The sequence below is a fragment of the Neoarius graeffei genome, chromosome 9 (assembly GCF_027579695.1).
Source record: "Neoarius graeffei isolate fNeoGra1 chromosome 9, fNeoGra1.pri, whole genome shotgun sequence".
NCBI lineage: Eukaryota > Metazoa > Chordata > Actinopteri > Siluriformes > Ariidae > Neoarius > Neoarius graeffei.
This window is the reverse complement of record NC_083577.1, coordinates 63,632,531-63,646,750: the sequence shown is the minus strand read 5'-3', so window position 1 is coordinate 63,646,750 and position 14,220 is coordinate 63,632,531. Positions and strand designations below refer to the sequence as shown.

Below are 14,220 nucleotides of genomic sequence, written 5' to 3'. Positions count from 1 at the left end.
GTTTCAGCCCCTCCTTTCATGTTCTCTGTGTAGTCCAGTTCAAAGCTGTTGACTGGTACGACAGCATATGAATGCCCAGACTCTGCTACCACTTTATGAACTGTATGTACTTAGTTTTACCTTTTCTCTGTAGTGTGCTTATTGTCACTAAAGCTTCAGTACAAAGATATGCTCTTGATTTTTATTCTGTGGAGGTGCATTTTTATGAAATTTTCACCTGTAAACCTAGTGTTTGAGAATGTGTTCAGATATATTGTCATTTTTATCCTGAGACCAGCTGTCATATCAGGTAAACAGATGCAGTATGAATAGATAAATAGAAACAATGATTCCGGGGGGGTTATTTGCATGGCAATAATACTTGCATATCCTCTGTGCTCTGTTTGTTTGTCAGTCCATATTAAAATAATTAAGTTGAACTTGCTGACTCTAGATGCAAGTTTTGGCTTGTTTAACCTTAACTTGAGAAATTCCCCTACACTTTTAACTGATTTTCATGGTCATTTCAGGGTCGGTGTTCAAGGGATAACTGTAAATACCTGCACCCTCCATCTCACCTGAAGAGTCAGCTGGAGATCAATGGAAGGAACAACCTGATCCAGCAGAAGACGGCTGCAGCCATGTTGGCCCAGCAGATGCAGTTCATGCTGCCAGGAGCCAGTCTGCCTACTGTGGTATGTCCCAACCCTATCATTCATTTCATATTGGATGCCTCTCAGGGTCTGGGACTTGTGTGTGTGTGTGTGTGTGTGTGTGTGAGAGAGAGAGTGAGGCATGAATAAATAAAATTTGACCGATTGCATTGTGCATGTTTCACAAAGCATCTTGCTGTCACATCCAGAAGAGTATTTTACTGATATAAATGTCATGATCAGTGTAATCTACATGTAGATATAGTACTGTATATTCTATGCACTCTGTTGTTCCAAATTAATCACTTGAACATCTTTGTTTGGCACAATTACCGAGACATCTTGGCTTGCCTTGGCACAGTCAGTCTGTCAGAGTACGTAAAAGAAGCAGCCATCTTGCACATTGGGATTGTAAGCTTGCCAGGCTCTAGGTGAAGCACAGAATCCTGGGGAGTGAGTTTAGCTCATCTTGAGCCTTGGAGTTCTTTGGCAGTCTATTGCTGTTCAGCTTGGATGGAGAAGCCATTTGGATCACTAGACCTTTGCATATTAATCGTGTGTGAAAAAAATGCGTATACTATTTTCTCCACATCATTTCAACAAGTAAAGCTAAAAATCCGTTTTGGGCTCCATCTTTTTCCTTTGCAGTCTTCTTTTCCTGTTGGTCAGAGTCTGGGGCCAGGACCTGGGATCAGCTACTCCCCGTACCTCTCTCCTGTCACTCATGGGATGGGGCTGGTTGCCACGGAGATGCTCCCGAGCAGCCCTGTGATTGTCCCTGGCAGCCCTGCGGTAGCAGTGCAGAGCTCAAACTCCTCTTCCTCATCTCAGAAAACACTGCGCTCTGACAAACTGGAGGTAAAGAAACCATTTACACAATTACAATTAACCGGTTTCACGCTCTCTGTTGCATGCGGACAGTATTCCATGGTACACTAAAAGCACACTAGCACTCACACAAAGGCACACATATACCCAGGCTTCAGACCTTACATTGCATCAGATCTGAGAGTTGCTATTTTTGTTGTTGGCTGATGCTGTATGTGTAGGTGTGTAGAGAGTTTCAGCGGGGGAACTGCTCCCGAGGAGAGACAGACTGCCGGTTTGCCCACCCTAGTGACAGCCCCATGATTGACAGCACTGATAACACCGTGACAGTGTGCATGGACTATGTGAAGAGCCGCTGCTCCAGAGAGAAGTGTAAATACTTTCACCCTCCTGCTCATTTGCAGGCACGCCTCAAAAGCTCCCAGAGCACACAGAGCACTGCTGCAACCGCTGCTATGGTGAGGCTCAGTGAACACATGTACACGCACACACATTACATCCTTTACATTGGACTCAGAACCTCTCATTACTTTTTGTCCTAACATTGTGCCCAACCACAGACTTAAACATATACTGAAATACAGAGATTCAAAACCAGTACTCAAAAGACTGCTGCTATTGATGGTCTAGTGAACAAACAGTCACCCCCTCAGATATACAGCCTCAAACCCACACACACACAGACTGCTTCTCTTTCACAGATGTATGAAAAGCATCAAATGGCAACTGCTGTCAGACACGACCACCGATCATGCTTTGTTAGTTTATTTTAATATTCCAGTAGCTCGAGAGTTAAACCATGGAAGTCGTTGTGCGTGTGTTTTTTTGACGAGGGACTTAACATCCTGATTTTCCATCAAGTTATTGTGGTTTTGATGAGCAACTAATGAGGCATCATGCACTTTTGTGCCGTAGTAGTGTTTTCTGCAGCTTCTTTTTTTTAACAGAACTGTTCGTAGGATGTAACGAAGATAACACTGATTAAACTTGTTTTCTTTGTGTGCATGCATATTGTTTATGTAGTAAACAGCATTCCAGTTTTCATTTTTTTGTGTGTTTTTTTTCCTCTCACCTCTCCACAATGCAATGCTGTTCCCATGATGCACCTGTGCTTGCTGTTTGTTAATACGCTTGACTCCCATTGGCCCACTGCCATCATGTGTTGGCTGCGTGCTGTGTGCAGACTCAGTCAAGTGCCAAAGTGCTGAAGCGACCCCTCGAGGCAGCTGTTGACATGGTACTTCACCTTTCACCTCTGGCTTTGCATGGTCTTAAATCACTGTTATTGTACTGTGGCTATTTTCAGATTTGATTTTGCTTCCTCGTTTAAAATTCTCGAATTGCTCATCCTGTTTGTGTGGACATCCTGTGCTCTGTGCTAAAAATGTACCCTCAAATCCTCGGGTCTGTCAGGTCATGTTTTATCTCTTTAAACTATTTCTTAGAGGTCATGATTTATTTAACGTGATTTGATGTTAGTCCTCAGTGTAGATATGTTTGAAGTTTATTTGATTTCATGCATTAATTTTCTTACCCTGTCTTGCTCTCTCGCTCTTTCACTCAGGCGTTTCCTCACAGCATGTTGCAGCCACTGGCTAAGCGAGTGGCTCTAGAGAAGAGTGCAGGGCCTGGTGGTCTGTTAAACCCCAGTGTTCTTCACTACCAGCAAGCTCTTGCCAGCGCACCTCTGCAACCTTCTACTGCACTGTTCCCTACAGGTACACACACATAAACCTGAATGTACACGTAAACATGCAGTTGTGGTCAGAAGTTTACATACAGTGACATGAATGTCATCCTGGATATGAATGTCATGGCAGTATTTGGGTTTTCAGTAATTTCTTTGAACTGTTCTTTTTCTGTGGTAGAATGTACAGCATACATTTTTAATTAAAAAAAAACAACAACTAGAATTTGGTGCACAAGTTTGAATTTTATTTGGGCTTTCTGAAATCAACACAGGATCAAAAATATACATACAGCACCCCTAATATTTGGGTAAAATGTCTCTGCACAAGATTCACCTTGACCAAACATTTTTCTTTACCATGAACAAACTCCTGGCAGAATTCTGGTTGGATATTTCACGACTCTTCATGGTAGAATTGGTAGAGTTCAATTAAATTTGGGTTTTGTTTTGTTTTTTTCTTGGCAGGGACTCGACTTATAAGCACGGTCCATATATTTTCAATAGGGTTGAAGTCAGGACTTGTTAATGTTAGCCTGCTTTATCCTCCACAACCATCTCTGATGCATGTTTGGGTTCACTGTCCTGTTGTAAGTCCCAAGTCGTGTTCAAGTTTCTGATGGTTTATGCTGAAGAATTCTGAGGTAGTCCTCCTTCATTTTTCCATCCACCTTGTGCAATGAACCAGTTCCACTGGCAGCAAAACAGCCCCAGAGCATGATGATCCTACCACCACCACCAACTGGTACAGTGCCCCTCTGTACATGGTGGTCATTGTGGCCAAATAACTCAATCTTTGTCTCATCTGACCATATAGCTATCCTCCAGAAGGCTTTTTCTTTGTCCGTGTGGTCAGCTTCAAACTTTAGTTAAGCTTGAAGGTGTCAATTTTGGAGCAGGGGCTTATTTCTTGGATAGCAGCCTCTTAGTCCATGGGGATCTGAACTGTAGACAGTGATCCATCAGCTTCTAGTTCATGGCAGGGCTGTGCCATGGTGGTTCCCAGGTTGTTCCTGACCATCCAAACCAATTTCCTTTCAGCTGAGGGTGACAGTTTGGGGTTTCTTGAAGCAAAGTGGCTTGGCAAAATGACTACACCTCACAATAACTTGGATACAATTGTTTGAACTGATCTTGGAATTTGCAGTTGTTTAGAAATGGCTCCAAGAGACAATCTGGAGTTGTGTATATCTGCGATCCTCTTACTCAGATCTGCACTGAGCTCCTTGGACTTTCCCATTTTACTGTGTGGTGGTCAATCCAATGAGTGCTGTAAACAAACCCTTTTTATGAAGGCACAGAGAAGCTACCAGCTGTAGTCAATCATGATCACTAACAGGAAGTTAAGAGACCTCGGCCTTGGCAAGATAGATGTTTTAGAAGTTTCAGCACCTCTGAATTAATAATCTAAGTGAGTGTATGTAAATTTTTGACCCTGTATGTATAATTTTGAACCTGTGTTGATTTTAGAAAACCTAAAGAAAATTAAAACTTGTGCACCAAATTCTAGTGTTTTGTTGTTGTTTTTTTTAATTAAAGATGTATGCTGTACAATTATTCTGCCACAGAAAAACAACAGTTCAAAGAAATTACTGAAAGCCCAAATATTGCCATGACGTTCATATCCAAAATGACATTCATGTCACTGTATGTAAACTTCTGACCACAACTGTACTCATAAACACACACTCGGGTTTCTTTCATGTATTGGCCACAGCATCATCCCTTAGACTGGGTGCACCCAACATCAGCTACTGCTCACATGTCTACATCTTCTTACCTTAGTCTGACCTAAAGTCTTTCTTTACTCTGTGCCTGTGTGTGGAGTTTCCTGCCTCTCATTACCAAGACCTCAGTTATATCTGTGCAGTGAGTTTTGGCTTCTGTGATGTACAGTAGATGCATGTAATTAGCGTGATTTACATTAACTCTGTCTCCTCTCTACTGCTGCTATAGGCTCAGTCTTGTGCATGTCTCCTGGACCTGGCATCGGTATGTTTCTCTCTACTGTTCTCTATGACCTTTTCCAATGATCTCTGTCTCCTCAGCTCTGACTCTCTGTTTTGATAAATAAGTAGAACTATGCTTCTCAGCTAGACAATGTAACAAAACGCCCTCTGTGTTTCATAGTTTTAGATCCTTTATTATGTACTTGACAGTATGATGTTATAGTAAGACATCACTACCATATCATCACTGTCATGCAGAAACCTTGTATCTCGAAAACTGGGGGAAAAAAAAAACCCAACAACCTGTTTTTAAAATAATTGAACAGTGTCGTCAGTGTTGGTGTTGTGTCTTTTTATATATGATCAGATAGTTGCATGTCATGATGTCATTAACATTTTACTTAAATCAGGCTCAAATAGAGTTATGAGGTTTTTGACCAGCGAATGTCAAGCTACACGTTTTGTCCATCATTGATTAAAACAGCCGCATCTGAGGCAGCAAGTGCATCATATTATCATCAACTTACAGGTTACAACATTTATTGTAGCCATGTGTGCACTCAGCCCTGTGATGACCTGGCGACTTCTCCAGGGTGTACCCCGCCTTTCGCCCGTAGTCAGCTGGGATAGGCTCCAGCTTGCCTGCGACCCTGTAGAAGGATAAAGCGGCTAGAGATAATGAGATGTGTGCACTCAGTTTTTCTTGTTATTGAATACATTTGGCCAAAATCTATCCATCCATCCATCCATCCATCATCTGTAGCCGCTTATCCTGTCCTACAGGGTCGCAGGCAAGCTGGAGCCTATCCCAGCTGACTATGGGCAAGAGGCAGGGTACACCCCGGACAAGTCACCAGGTCATCACAGGGCTGATACATACAGAGACAAACAACCATTCACACCTACGGTCAATTTAGAGCCACCAATTAGCCTAACCTGCATGTCTTTGGGGGAAACCGGAGCACCCGGAGGAAACCCACAGAGACACGGGGAGAACATGCAAACTCCGCACAGAAAGGCCCTCGTTGGTCGCTGGGTTCAAACCCAGGACCTTCTTCCTGTGAGGCGACAGTGCTAACCACTACACCACCATGGCCAAAATCTCTTTTTATAAAAGATTAAGTGCTATGACTAGACAGAAAATGCTCGACTGAACTTCACTCCCCACCCTACTGTTGTTTGCCTGTGCTTGTCTCTGCTCCAACATGTCTCAAGCCTCAAATACCAAAACATTAGCCTTTATAGACAGTTACTTGAGTAAAAAAAACAACACCTATTTATTCAAACAACCAGTTCTTTATTTAGCCTTGCATTGCAGCTCTTGCATTGCAAACAACCAGAGACTCCAAACAAGAGTCTCCAAACTGCTCTGCTGTGTGTGGTATTCCATTCAAGATGGAGGCTGAGTGGAGCAGTGAGATTTTACCGATTTGTTTAAAGATCCAGTGTAGTTATGAGATTTAACCACAAGCTTGTTTTAATACTTTTCACTGGTTAAATATTTGTAAAACTCTCAGACAGATATAAAGGGGGACCAGTAGCATTGATTTACACTACCGTTCAAAAGTTTGGGGTCACTTTGAAATGTCCTTATTTTTGAAAGAAAAGCACTGTTCTTTTCAATGAAGGTCACTTTAAACTAATCAGAAATCCACTCTATACATTGCTAATGTGGTAAATGACTATTCTAGCTGCAAATGTCTGGTTTTTGGTGCAATATCTCCATAGGTGTATAGAGGCCCATTTCCAGCAACTCTCACTCCAGTGTTCTAATGGTACAATGTGTTTGTTCATTGCCTCAGAAGGCTAATGGATGATTAGAAAACCCTTGTACAATCATGTTAGTACAGCTGAAAACAGTTTAGCTCTTTAGAGAAGCTATAAAACTGACCTTCCTTTGAGCAGATTGAGTTTCTGGAGCATCACATTTGTGGGGTCGATTAAATGCTCAAAATGGCCAGAGAAATGTCTTGACTATATTTTCTATTCATTTTACAACTTATGGTGGTAAATAAAAGTGTGACTTTTCATGGAAAACACAAAACTGTCTGGGTGACCCCAAACTTTTGAACGGTAGTGTATGTAAAAAAAAAAAAAAGATGGAAAAATATGGAAATACAAGGTTTCTGCCCAGCAGTGATAATACGTATTTCTGTATGATAGTAATGTCTAACTTTTCAACCTTGGGGCCACAGGATAGTTTACTAATTATTATAATGCAAAAAACAAAAACAGGATATTTTTTCAGCTCAACTCGTCGTCAGTCCACCACCAGGTCTCTAGTGCACTCATGTTCTTATGCATGCTGTGCACATCATGGATGGGGTATACAGCTTTAATCACACAAAATGCTATATTCTTAATATATTTTGCAGTGCACCGCATAATCTTCCTAAGCTCTAGCACATTGGCTGTATTTCAGGCTGGAGAGATCATATACAGTGGTAGTGCATGTTTGTCATAATCTGAGTTTATATGTGCAATGAATAGCAATGAAATTAACCAAACTTTTTGATTCTGCACTTATTTAAGTATTTACAGTAATGCACAGTAATTGTCAAAGTAGTAGGCCTATCATTTGAGGATTACTAGTAAAATAATAAGAATAGGAGTAACAATAAAGGGGAAAAAAAACAGTGGGGTGGAGTTGTGAGGATTTGGGGTACTTGCAGTGGGGTCATTAGCCCAAAGAATGTTGATCAAACATTAACACTGGTCACTAAATGGAATCCACAGAACCAGCTGACAATTCTATTTTCCTCAATGTTCATCCTCAACTTTCTCTTCCTAATTTTCATCTATGGTAAAGTGCCATTCTCGCTCAATGCATCAATTTAGAATCATTAAGATAAATGCGAACATCAGCCGCCTCTGTCACTCTACCCATTTTGCTATGCACAGCAAGCTGAAACCGCTGAGTGCATTTCTCAGACATTCTAGTGCATTATCCAGAAATGAGTCCACTAGTTGCATTTCTCAGTGTGAACACCCCAGAGGTGGACAAAGTACCCAACTTCATTACTTAAGTCAAAGTACAGATCCCGCTGGTCAAATGTTACTCCGATACAAGTGAAAGTTGTCCAGTCAAATTTTTACTTAAGTTAAAGTACTGAAGTACTTGCTTTTAAAAATACTTAAGTATTAAAAGTATATTTTCTGTCAATGCGTCGTTGTATTATTGCCACAACTCTTACAGTACCGAATGCCGTTACCAAAGACAGAAATGTGAATTCACAAAATAAACGCATGCTGTGCCATCATGATGGTTTAACAGTAAGCTAGTTAGTTAGTGAAGCTCCACCTGACATGCTAGCAAACTCTTTTCAAACTCGAAATCATATTGGGTAGTTAACGCTACTAGAAAATAAAGATTTCTACATTCTGTTTATTTGGCAAGATTATGCTAAAATACAGTGGTGCTTGAAAGTTTGTGAACCCTTTAGAATTTTCTGTATTTCTGCATAAATATGACCTAAAACATTATCAGATTTTCACACAAGTCCTAAAAGTAGATCAAGAGAACCCAGTTAAACAAATGAGACAAAAATATTATACTTGGTCATTTATTTATTGAGGAAAATGATCCAATATTACATATCTGTGAGTGGCAGAAGTGTGTGAACCTTTGCTTTCAGTATCTGGTGTGACCCGCTTGTGCAGCAATAACTGCAACTAAACGTTTCCGGTAACTGTTGATCAGTCCTGCACACCGGCGTGGAGGAATTTTAGCCCATTCCTCCGTACAGAACAGCTTCAACTCTGGGATATTGGTGGGTTTCCTCACATGAACTGCTCACTTCAGGTCCTTCTTCAACATTTTGATTGGATTAAGGTCAGGACTTTGACTTGGCCATTCCAAAACATTAACTTTATTCTTCTTTAACCATTCTTTGGTAGAACAATTTGTGTGCTTAGGGTTGTTGTCTTGCTGCATGACCCACCTTCTCTTGAGATTCAGTTCATGGACAGATGTCCTGACATTTTCCTTTAGAATTCGCTGGTATAATTCAGAATTCATTGTTCCATCAATGATGGCAAGCCGTCCTGGCCCAGATGCAGCAAAACAGGCCCAAACCATGATACTACCACCATCATGTTTCACAGATGGGATAAGGTTCTTATGCTGGAATACAGTGTTTTCCTTTCTCCAAACATAACGCTTCTCATTTAAACCAAAAAGTTTGATTTTGGTCTTATCCGTTCACAAAACTTTTTTGCAATAGCCTTCTGGCTTGTCCACATGATCTTTAGCAAACTGCAGATGAGCAGCAATGTTCTTTTTGGAGAGCAGTGGCTTTCTCCTTGCAACCCTGCCATGCACACCATTGTTGTTCAGTGTTCTCCTGATGGTGGACTCATGAACATTAAGATTAGCCAATGTGAGAGAGGCCTTCAGTTGCTTAGAAGTTACCCTGGGGTCCTTTGTGACCTCACTGACTATTACACACCTTGCTCTTGGAGTGATCTTTGTTGGTCGACCACTCCAGGGGAGGGTAACAGTGATCTTGAATTTCCTCCATTTGTACACAATCTGTCTGACTGTGGATTGGTGGAGTCCAAACTCTTTAGAGATGGTTTTGTAACCTTTTCCAGCCTGATGAGCATCAACAACACTTTTTCTGAGGTCCTCAGAAATCTCCTTTGTTCGTGCCATGATACACTTCCACAAACATGTGTTGTGAAGATCAGACTTTGATAGATCCCTGTTCTTTAAATAAAACAGGGTGCCCACTCACACCTGATTGTCATCCCATTGATTGAAAACACCTGACTCTAATTTCACCTTCAAATTAACTGCTAATCCTAGAGGTTCACATACTTTTGCCACTCACAGATATGTAATATTGGATCATTTTCTTCAATAAATAAATGACCAAGTATAATATTTTTGTCTCATTTGTTTAACTGGGTTCTCTTTATCTACTTTTAGGACTTGTGTGAAAATCTGATCATGTTTTAGGTCATATTTATGCAGAAATATAGAAAATTCTAAAGGGTTCACAAACTTTCAAGCACCACTGTATATTTCTGAAAGGACTTCAGATAAGTTAACGTTATTCATGTTAGCGTAACTCCATTTTTACATGCTAACTAACAGTGTCCAAGTTAACTAGCTATGTGTTAGCGTTAGCCGTGGACAAGGCTACAGCAACTTGGCGGGCAAATCCATAGAAAGTCATTTGACTAACCAGACCGCATAGCTATTGCAATGTTGTCGCTAGCTCTAAAAGCACAGACAACTTCGTTGCAAGCTTTCTCTTGGAATAAAACGTTTACATACCTCAATATGCTTCCGCAGGTTGGACGGCGAGTTTTTGTAGGCCGTGATGTGGTTCGTTTTCAGCAAACAAAGCAAACATTTAAAACGAAATAAATCTTTAATCCTTTCAGAAAACTGAAACATGGGTTCGAGGTATGGCCATGGGTGCGTGCATTCCCCAGAAGAACCGCCTCCTTCCATTCTGCCATCAACTGATCGTGTTCGAATAATGCTGCTGAGAAATCACTGAACTTGATTTTATCCAGTCTATGGACATGATGTGACCCTAGTGATTACTGATAGGCTGTCTCAGTGTCACCTGCGGAAAAAAAACAATCACGTTTTAGAACAGAAAAGAAAAAAACATCCACTTTCAAAGCTGCTTCATAGTAACGAGGACCTTGACAGAAATGTAGTGGAGTAAAAAGTACGATATTTGCCTTTCAAATGTAGCGAAGTTAAAGTTATAAGTTTCCAAAAAAGATACTCAAGTAAAGTATAGATACTCAAAAAGTGTACTTAAGTACAGTACTCAAGTAAATGTACTTCGTTACTGTCCACCTCTGGAATACCCAACTTGCATTAAGATGTTTTCAAAATGCAAGACTTGAAATCATGAGGTCTCTTCGATTGATTTTTCGAATGAATCCACACTAGTTGTAATGCAAACACGCATTGATCTGCTGCTTCCAAGTTTAAATGAGATTTATATTTCAGTATGTGTGCAAGCAGTAATTTTATAGCACAACGTTCCATTTACATCAAACACAACCGCTGTAACCAGTCTGAGACTTGAAAGTATTGATCGGTTATTTCTGTTAACACACCAAACTCAGACATGTCAAAATATTGTGATATAGTGCATGAACTGATAGAAGATCCAGTCACAGTGTTAAACATTTATGATTCTATATTCTTATGCTAAGTTGAGCAGAATAACGGTCTTATTACTTTAAATGTTATGATAAAGTAATCTGTCATTGGTTTGTTGCATGTTTGTTTCCATGACATTCACGTTTTATCTGAATATTACTGTTGACAGAAGCAGTGTTGCCTTATGTTTGTTTTTACTGCCACTTCACTCATAGCGGTGTAAATATATACTGTAGGTACTCTGCGTCTGCTCTAAAAATTAACACGGAGTTAAATAATCACAAAATAGTCACTGGCTCTGCGAAAAGAAAATAATCTGCATTTTGGCTTGTACATGGGGTCTGTGGTTGCTTATTAAAATCAGGTTCAGTTTACAATTCTGAGTGTGTGCTTGCATTTGGTTACATGTACTGTACGCTTGTGCTTTTGTGTGTCTGTGTTTCTGTTCTGGCCTTGTGCCGTTCTTCATAGTGATTGTGCTTTTACATTGTTTGGTCATTGTGAATTTCAGTTTGATTCCCAAGCATAAACCTTCGTCTTATTAATTATCCTCTGTTGATTTTCTCTGTTTTGAACCAGTATAGTGCCTTTCTGAATTGTAAGCAATTGAAATAATACAGCCTCGATTATATCTAATAGAGGAGTTGACTCATTTTCTCCCTCTCTCTTCTGCTTGCCCGTTGTCTGCATGCCATCTGCTGGTCTTATTTATACTAGTGGCTTTACCTTTTTATTAGATACAAACACACTCGTACACAGATATATATCCCACACAACTCTATGGTTACCGTAACGCTGCTCCTCCTTGTTCATTGCTTTCATGGTTCCCTTCCTGAAAAAAAGTTCCCATGATGCTCAGTGCCCCGCCTGCTACCGCCTCCGCTCCTGCTGCAAGCCCCTACGCTGCTGCCGCCGCGGCAACCGCCAATCAGGTTTGCTCCTTTACAAGCTCTCTCTCACTGTTCCCACCCTCTTAGTTCAGGAACAGAATACCTTCTTTTACAGGAGTTACCCCCTTTTAAACAGATCTGACATCTCTGTTAGCTCTTTCTTAGCTTAAATGCATTTTTAACATAAGCTATCAAGAAAGATTTCCTGATAGCTTATCGGCTGCTTTTCTAACACAGGTTGCATTCTGCAAACAGTCATTAGAGCTAATTACCTTATTGTAAGAAAGATGTGCATGTATGTGGTTAGAGGATCAGGTGTGCAGTGTGACCCTGTTTTCTGAGCTTTGTTGGTTTGGCTCTTGCTGGCTCTATATTGCTGTCAGTAGTCTGGATCCATAAGCAGCTCCTGTCACCTCAACCACTCACAACAGCTGTTTGGAGCTCCCCTACATGCAGTGTGTAGTTACGTTTTTGCTGCTTCATTGCCGTCATTGTTTTGCATGTGTTTGCCTTAATTAAGCTGCCCTTGTCATCGGGACACAGAACACAGCCTCTCTGGTTGGCAGAACACGAGAATACAACCAAAGCAATCAAACTGACAACTTGTCATTAAATGAAAGCACAGTCTGCCCTTGAATTCAGTTTTAAAGTATGATCTAACAAATTCATAAGCCATATATTACTGCCCTCTGCTGGTTGCTTCACAGACTCAGCACAAGCTTAAAAACCTAGAAGTGAGATTTAATTGGTAATAACTGTGTGACAGTTCATCGGTCTCTTCAATTGATTTTGCCGCGACACCCACACTTAAGAAATCTTCTTCTTTTTTTTTTTACCCCCACAAAAAAAAAACGCTGCCCTTCCAGGCCACCCATTTACCTTTAGCCTAGTCCGTTATCAAACAGCAAAGTTTACTAGACCTGCGTAATTAACTTATGCCAGAGGTCATGTGTGTACAGCCTGTGAACCCAGAGTATACAGCGTTAATAAACAGACTGAGAGGAGCTGCTTAGGAGAGAAAAGTGATTACAAACTGTGTACGTGTTAAGTTTTAACAGCTTTTAACGTAATTTTGTGTTCGTATGATTTCTTATTTATTCCCCACAATATGTTTTTGTGAAGAGGCTTCACTGGATTTTTACTGGATCACTGTTCTCCAGTGGTTATACACTTGGCTTATTTCAGTTAGTAACTTTATTAAGTACTAACACAGTGCCATTTTACAACCCCAATTCCAAAAAAGTTGGGACACTCTGTAAAACATCAGTAAAATCAGAATGCGATAATTTGCAAATCATGGAAACCCTATATTGCATTGAAAATAGTACAAAGACAACATATCAGATGTTGAAACTGAAAAAATGTTATTGTTTTTTGAAAAAATATATGCTCATTTTGAATTTGATGTCAGCAATACGTTTCAGAAAACTTGGGACAGGGACAAGAAAAGACTGAAAAAGTTGTGTAATACTAAAAAAAGTAATTTGGTTAATTGGCAACAGGTCAGTAAAATGATTGGGTATAAAAAGAGCATCTCAGAGAGGCTGAGTCTCTCAGAAGTAAAGATGGGGAGGGGTTCACCACTCTGTAAAAGACTGCGTGGGCAAACAGTACAACAATTTAAGAATAACGTTCCTCAATGTAAAATTGCAAATAATTTGTGGATCACATCATCTATGGTCCATAATATCATTAAAAGATTCAGAGAATCTGGAGAAATCTCTGTATGCGAGAGACAAGGCTGAAAACTGACACTGGATGCCTGTGATCTTCAGGCCCTCAGGCGACACTGCATTAAAAGCAGATCCATGTCTGTAGTGGAAATCACTGTATGGGCTCAGGAACACTTCAGAAAACCATCATCTGTGAAAACAGTTCATTACTGCATCCACAAATGCAAGTTAAAACTAGATATAAACAATATCCAGAAACACAGCTATCTTCTCGGGGCCCGAGCTCTTTTACGATGGACTGAGGTGAAGTGGAAAATTGTCCCAAGGTCTGACGAATCGAAATCTGAAATTCTTTTTAGAAATCTTGGACATCACATCCTCCAGGCCAAAAAGGAGAGGGACCATCCGGCTTGTTATCAGTGCACAGT

General features: G+C 40.5%; 1 protein-coding gene across 4 annotated transcripts in view; it reads left to right on the top strand.

Moving 5' to 3' along the window:
* Nucleotides 1–14,220, top strand: part of mbnl2 (muscleblind-like splicing regulator 2) — a 72,880-nt gene that overhangs the window by 52,956 nt on the left and 5,704 nt on the right. For 3 of the 4 annotated variants that reach the window (XM_060930075.1, XM_060930074.1, XM_060930076.1), the window contains exons 3-8: nt 510–674; nt 1,281–1,490; nt 1,682–1,918; nt 2,644–2,697; nt 3,025–3,178; nt 5,104–5,139. In XM_060930075.1, coding sequence (XP_060786058.1) covers nt 510–674; nt 1,281–1,490; nt 1,682–1,918; nt 2,644–2,697; nt 3,025–3,178; nt 5,104–5,139 — 856 coding nt within the window. Of the gene's footprint in view, nt 1–509; nt 675–1,280; nt 1,491–1,681; nt 1,919–2,643; nt 2,698–3,024; nt 3,179–5,103; nt 5,140–12,072; nt 12,162–14,220 lie in introns of all 4 variants that reach the window. The other variant, XM_060930079.1, reaches the window with a different exon arrangement.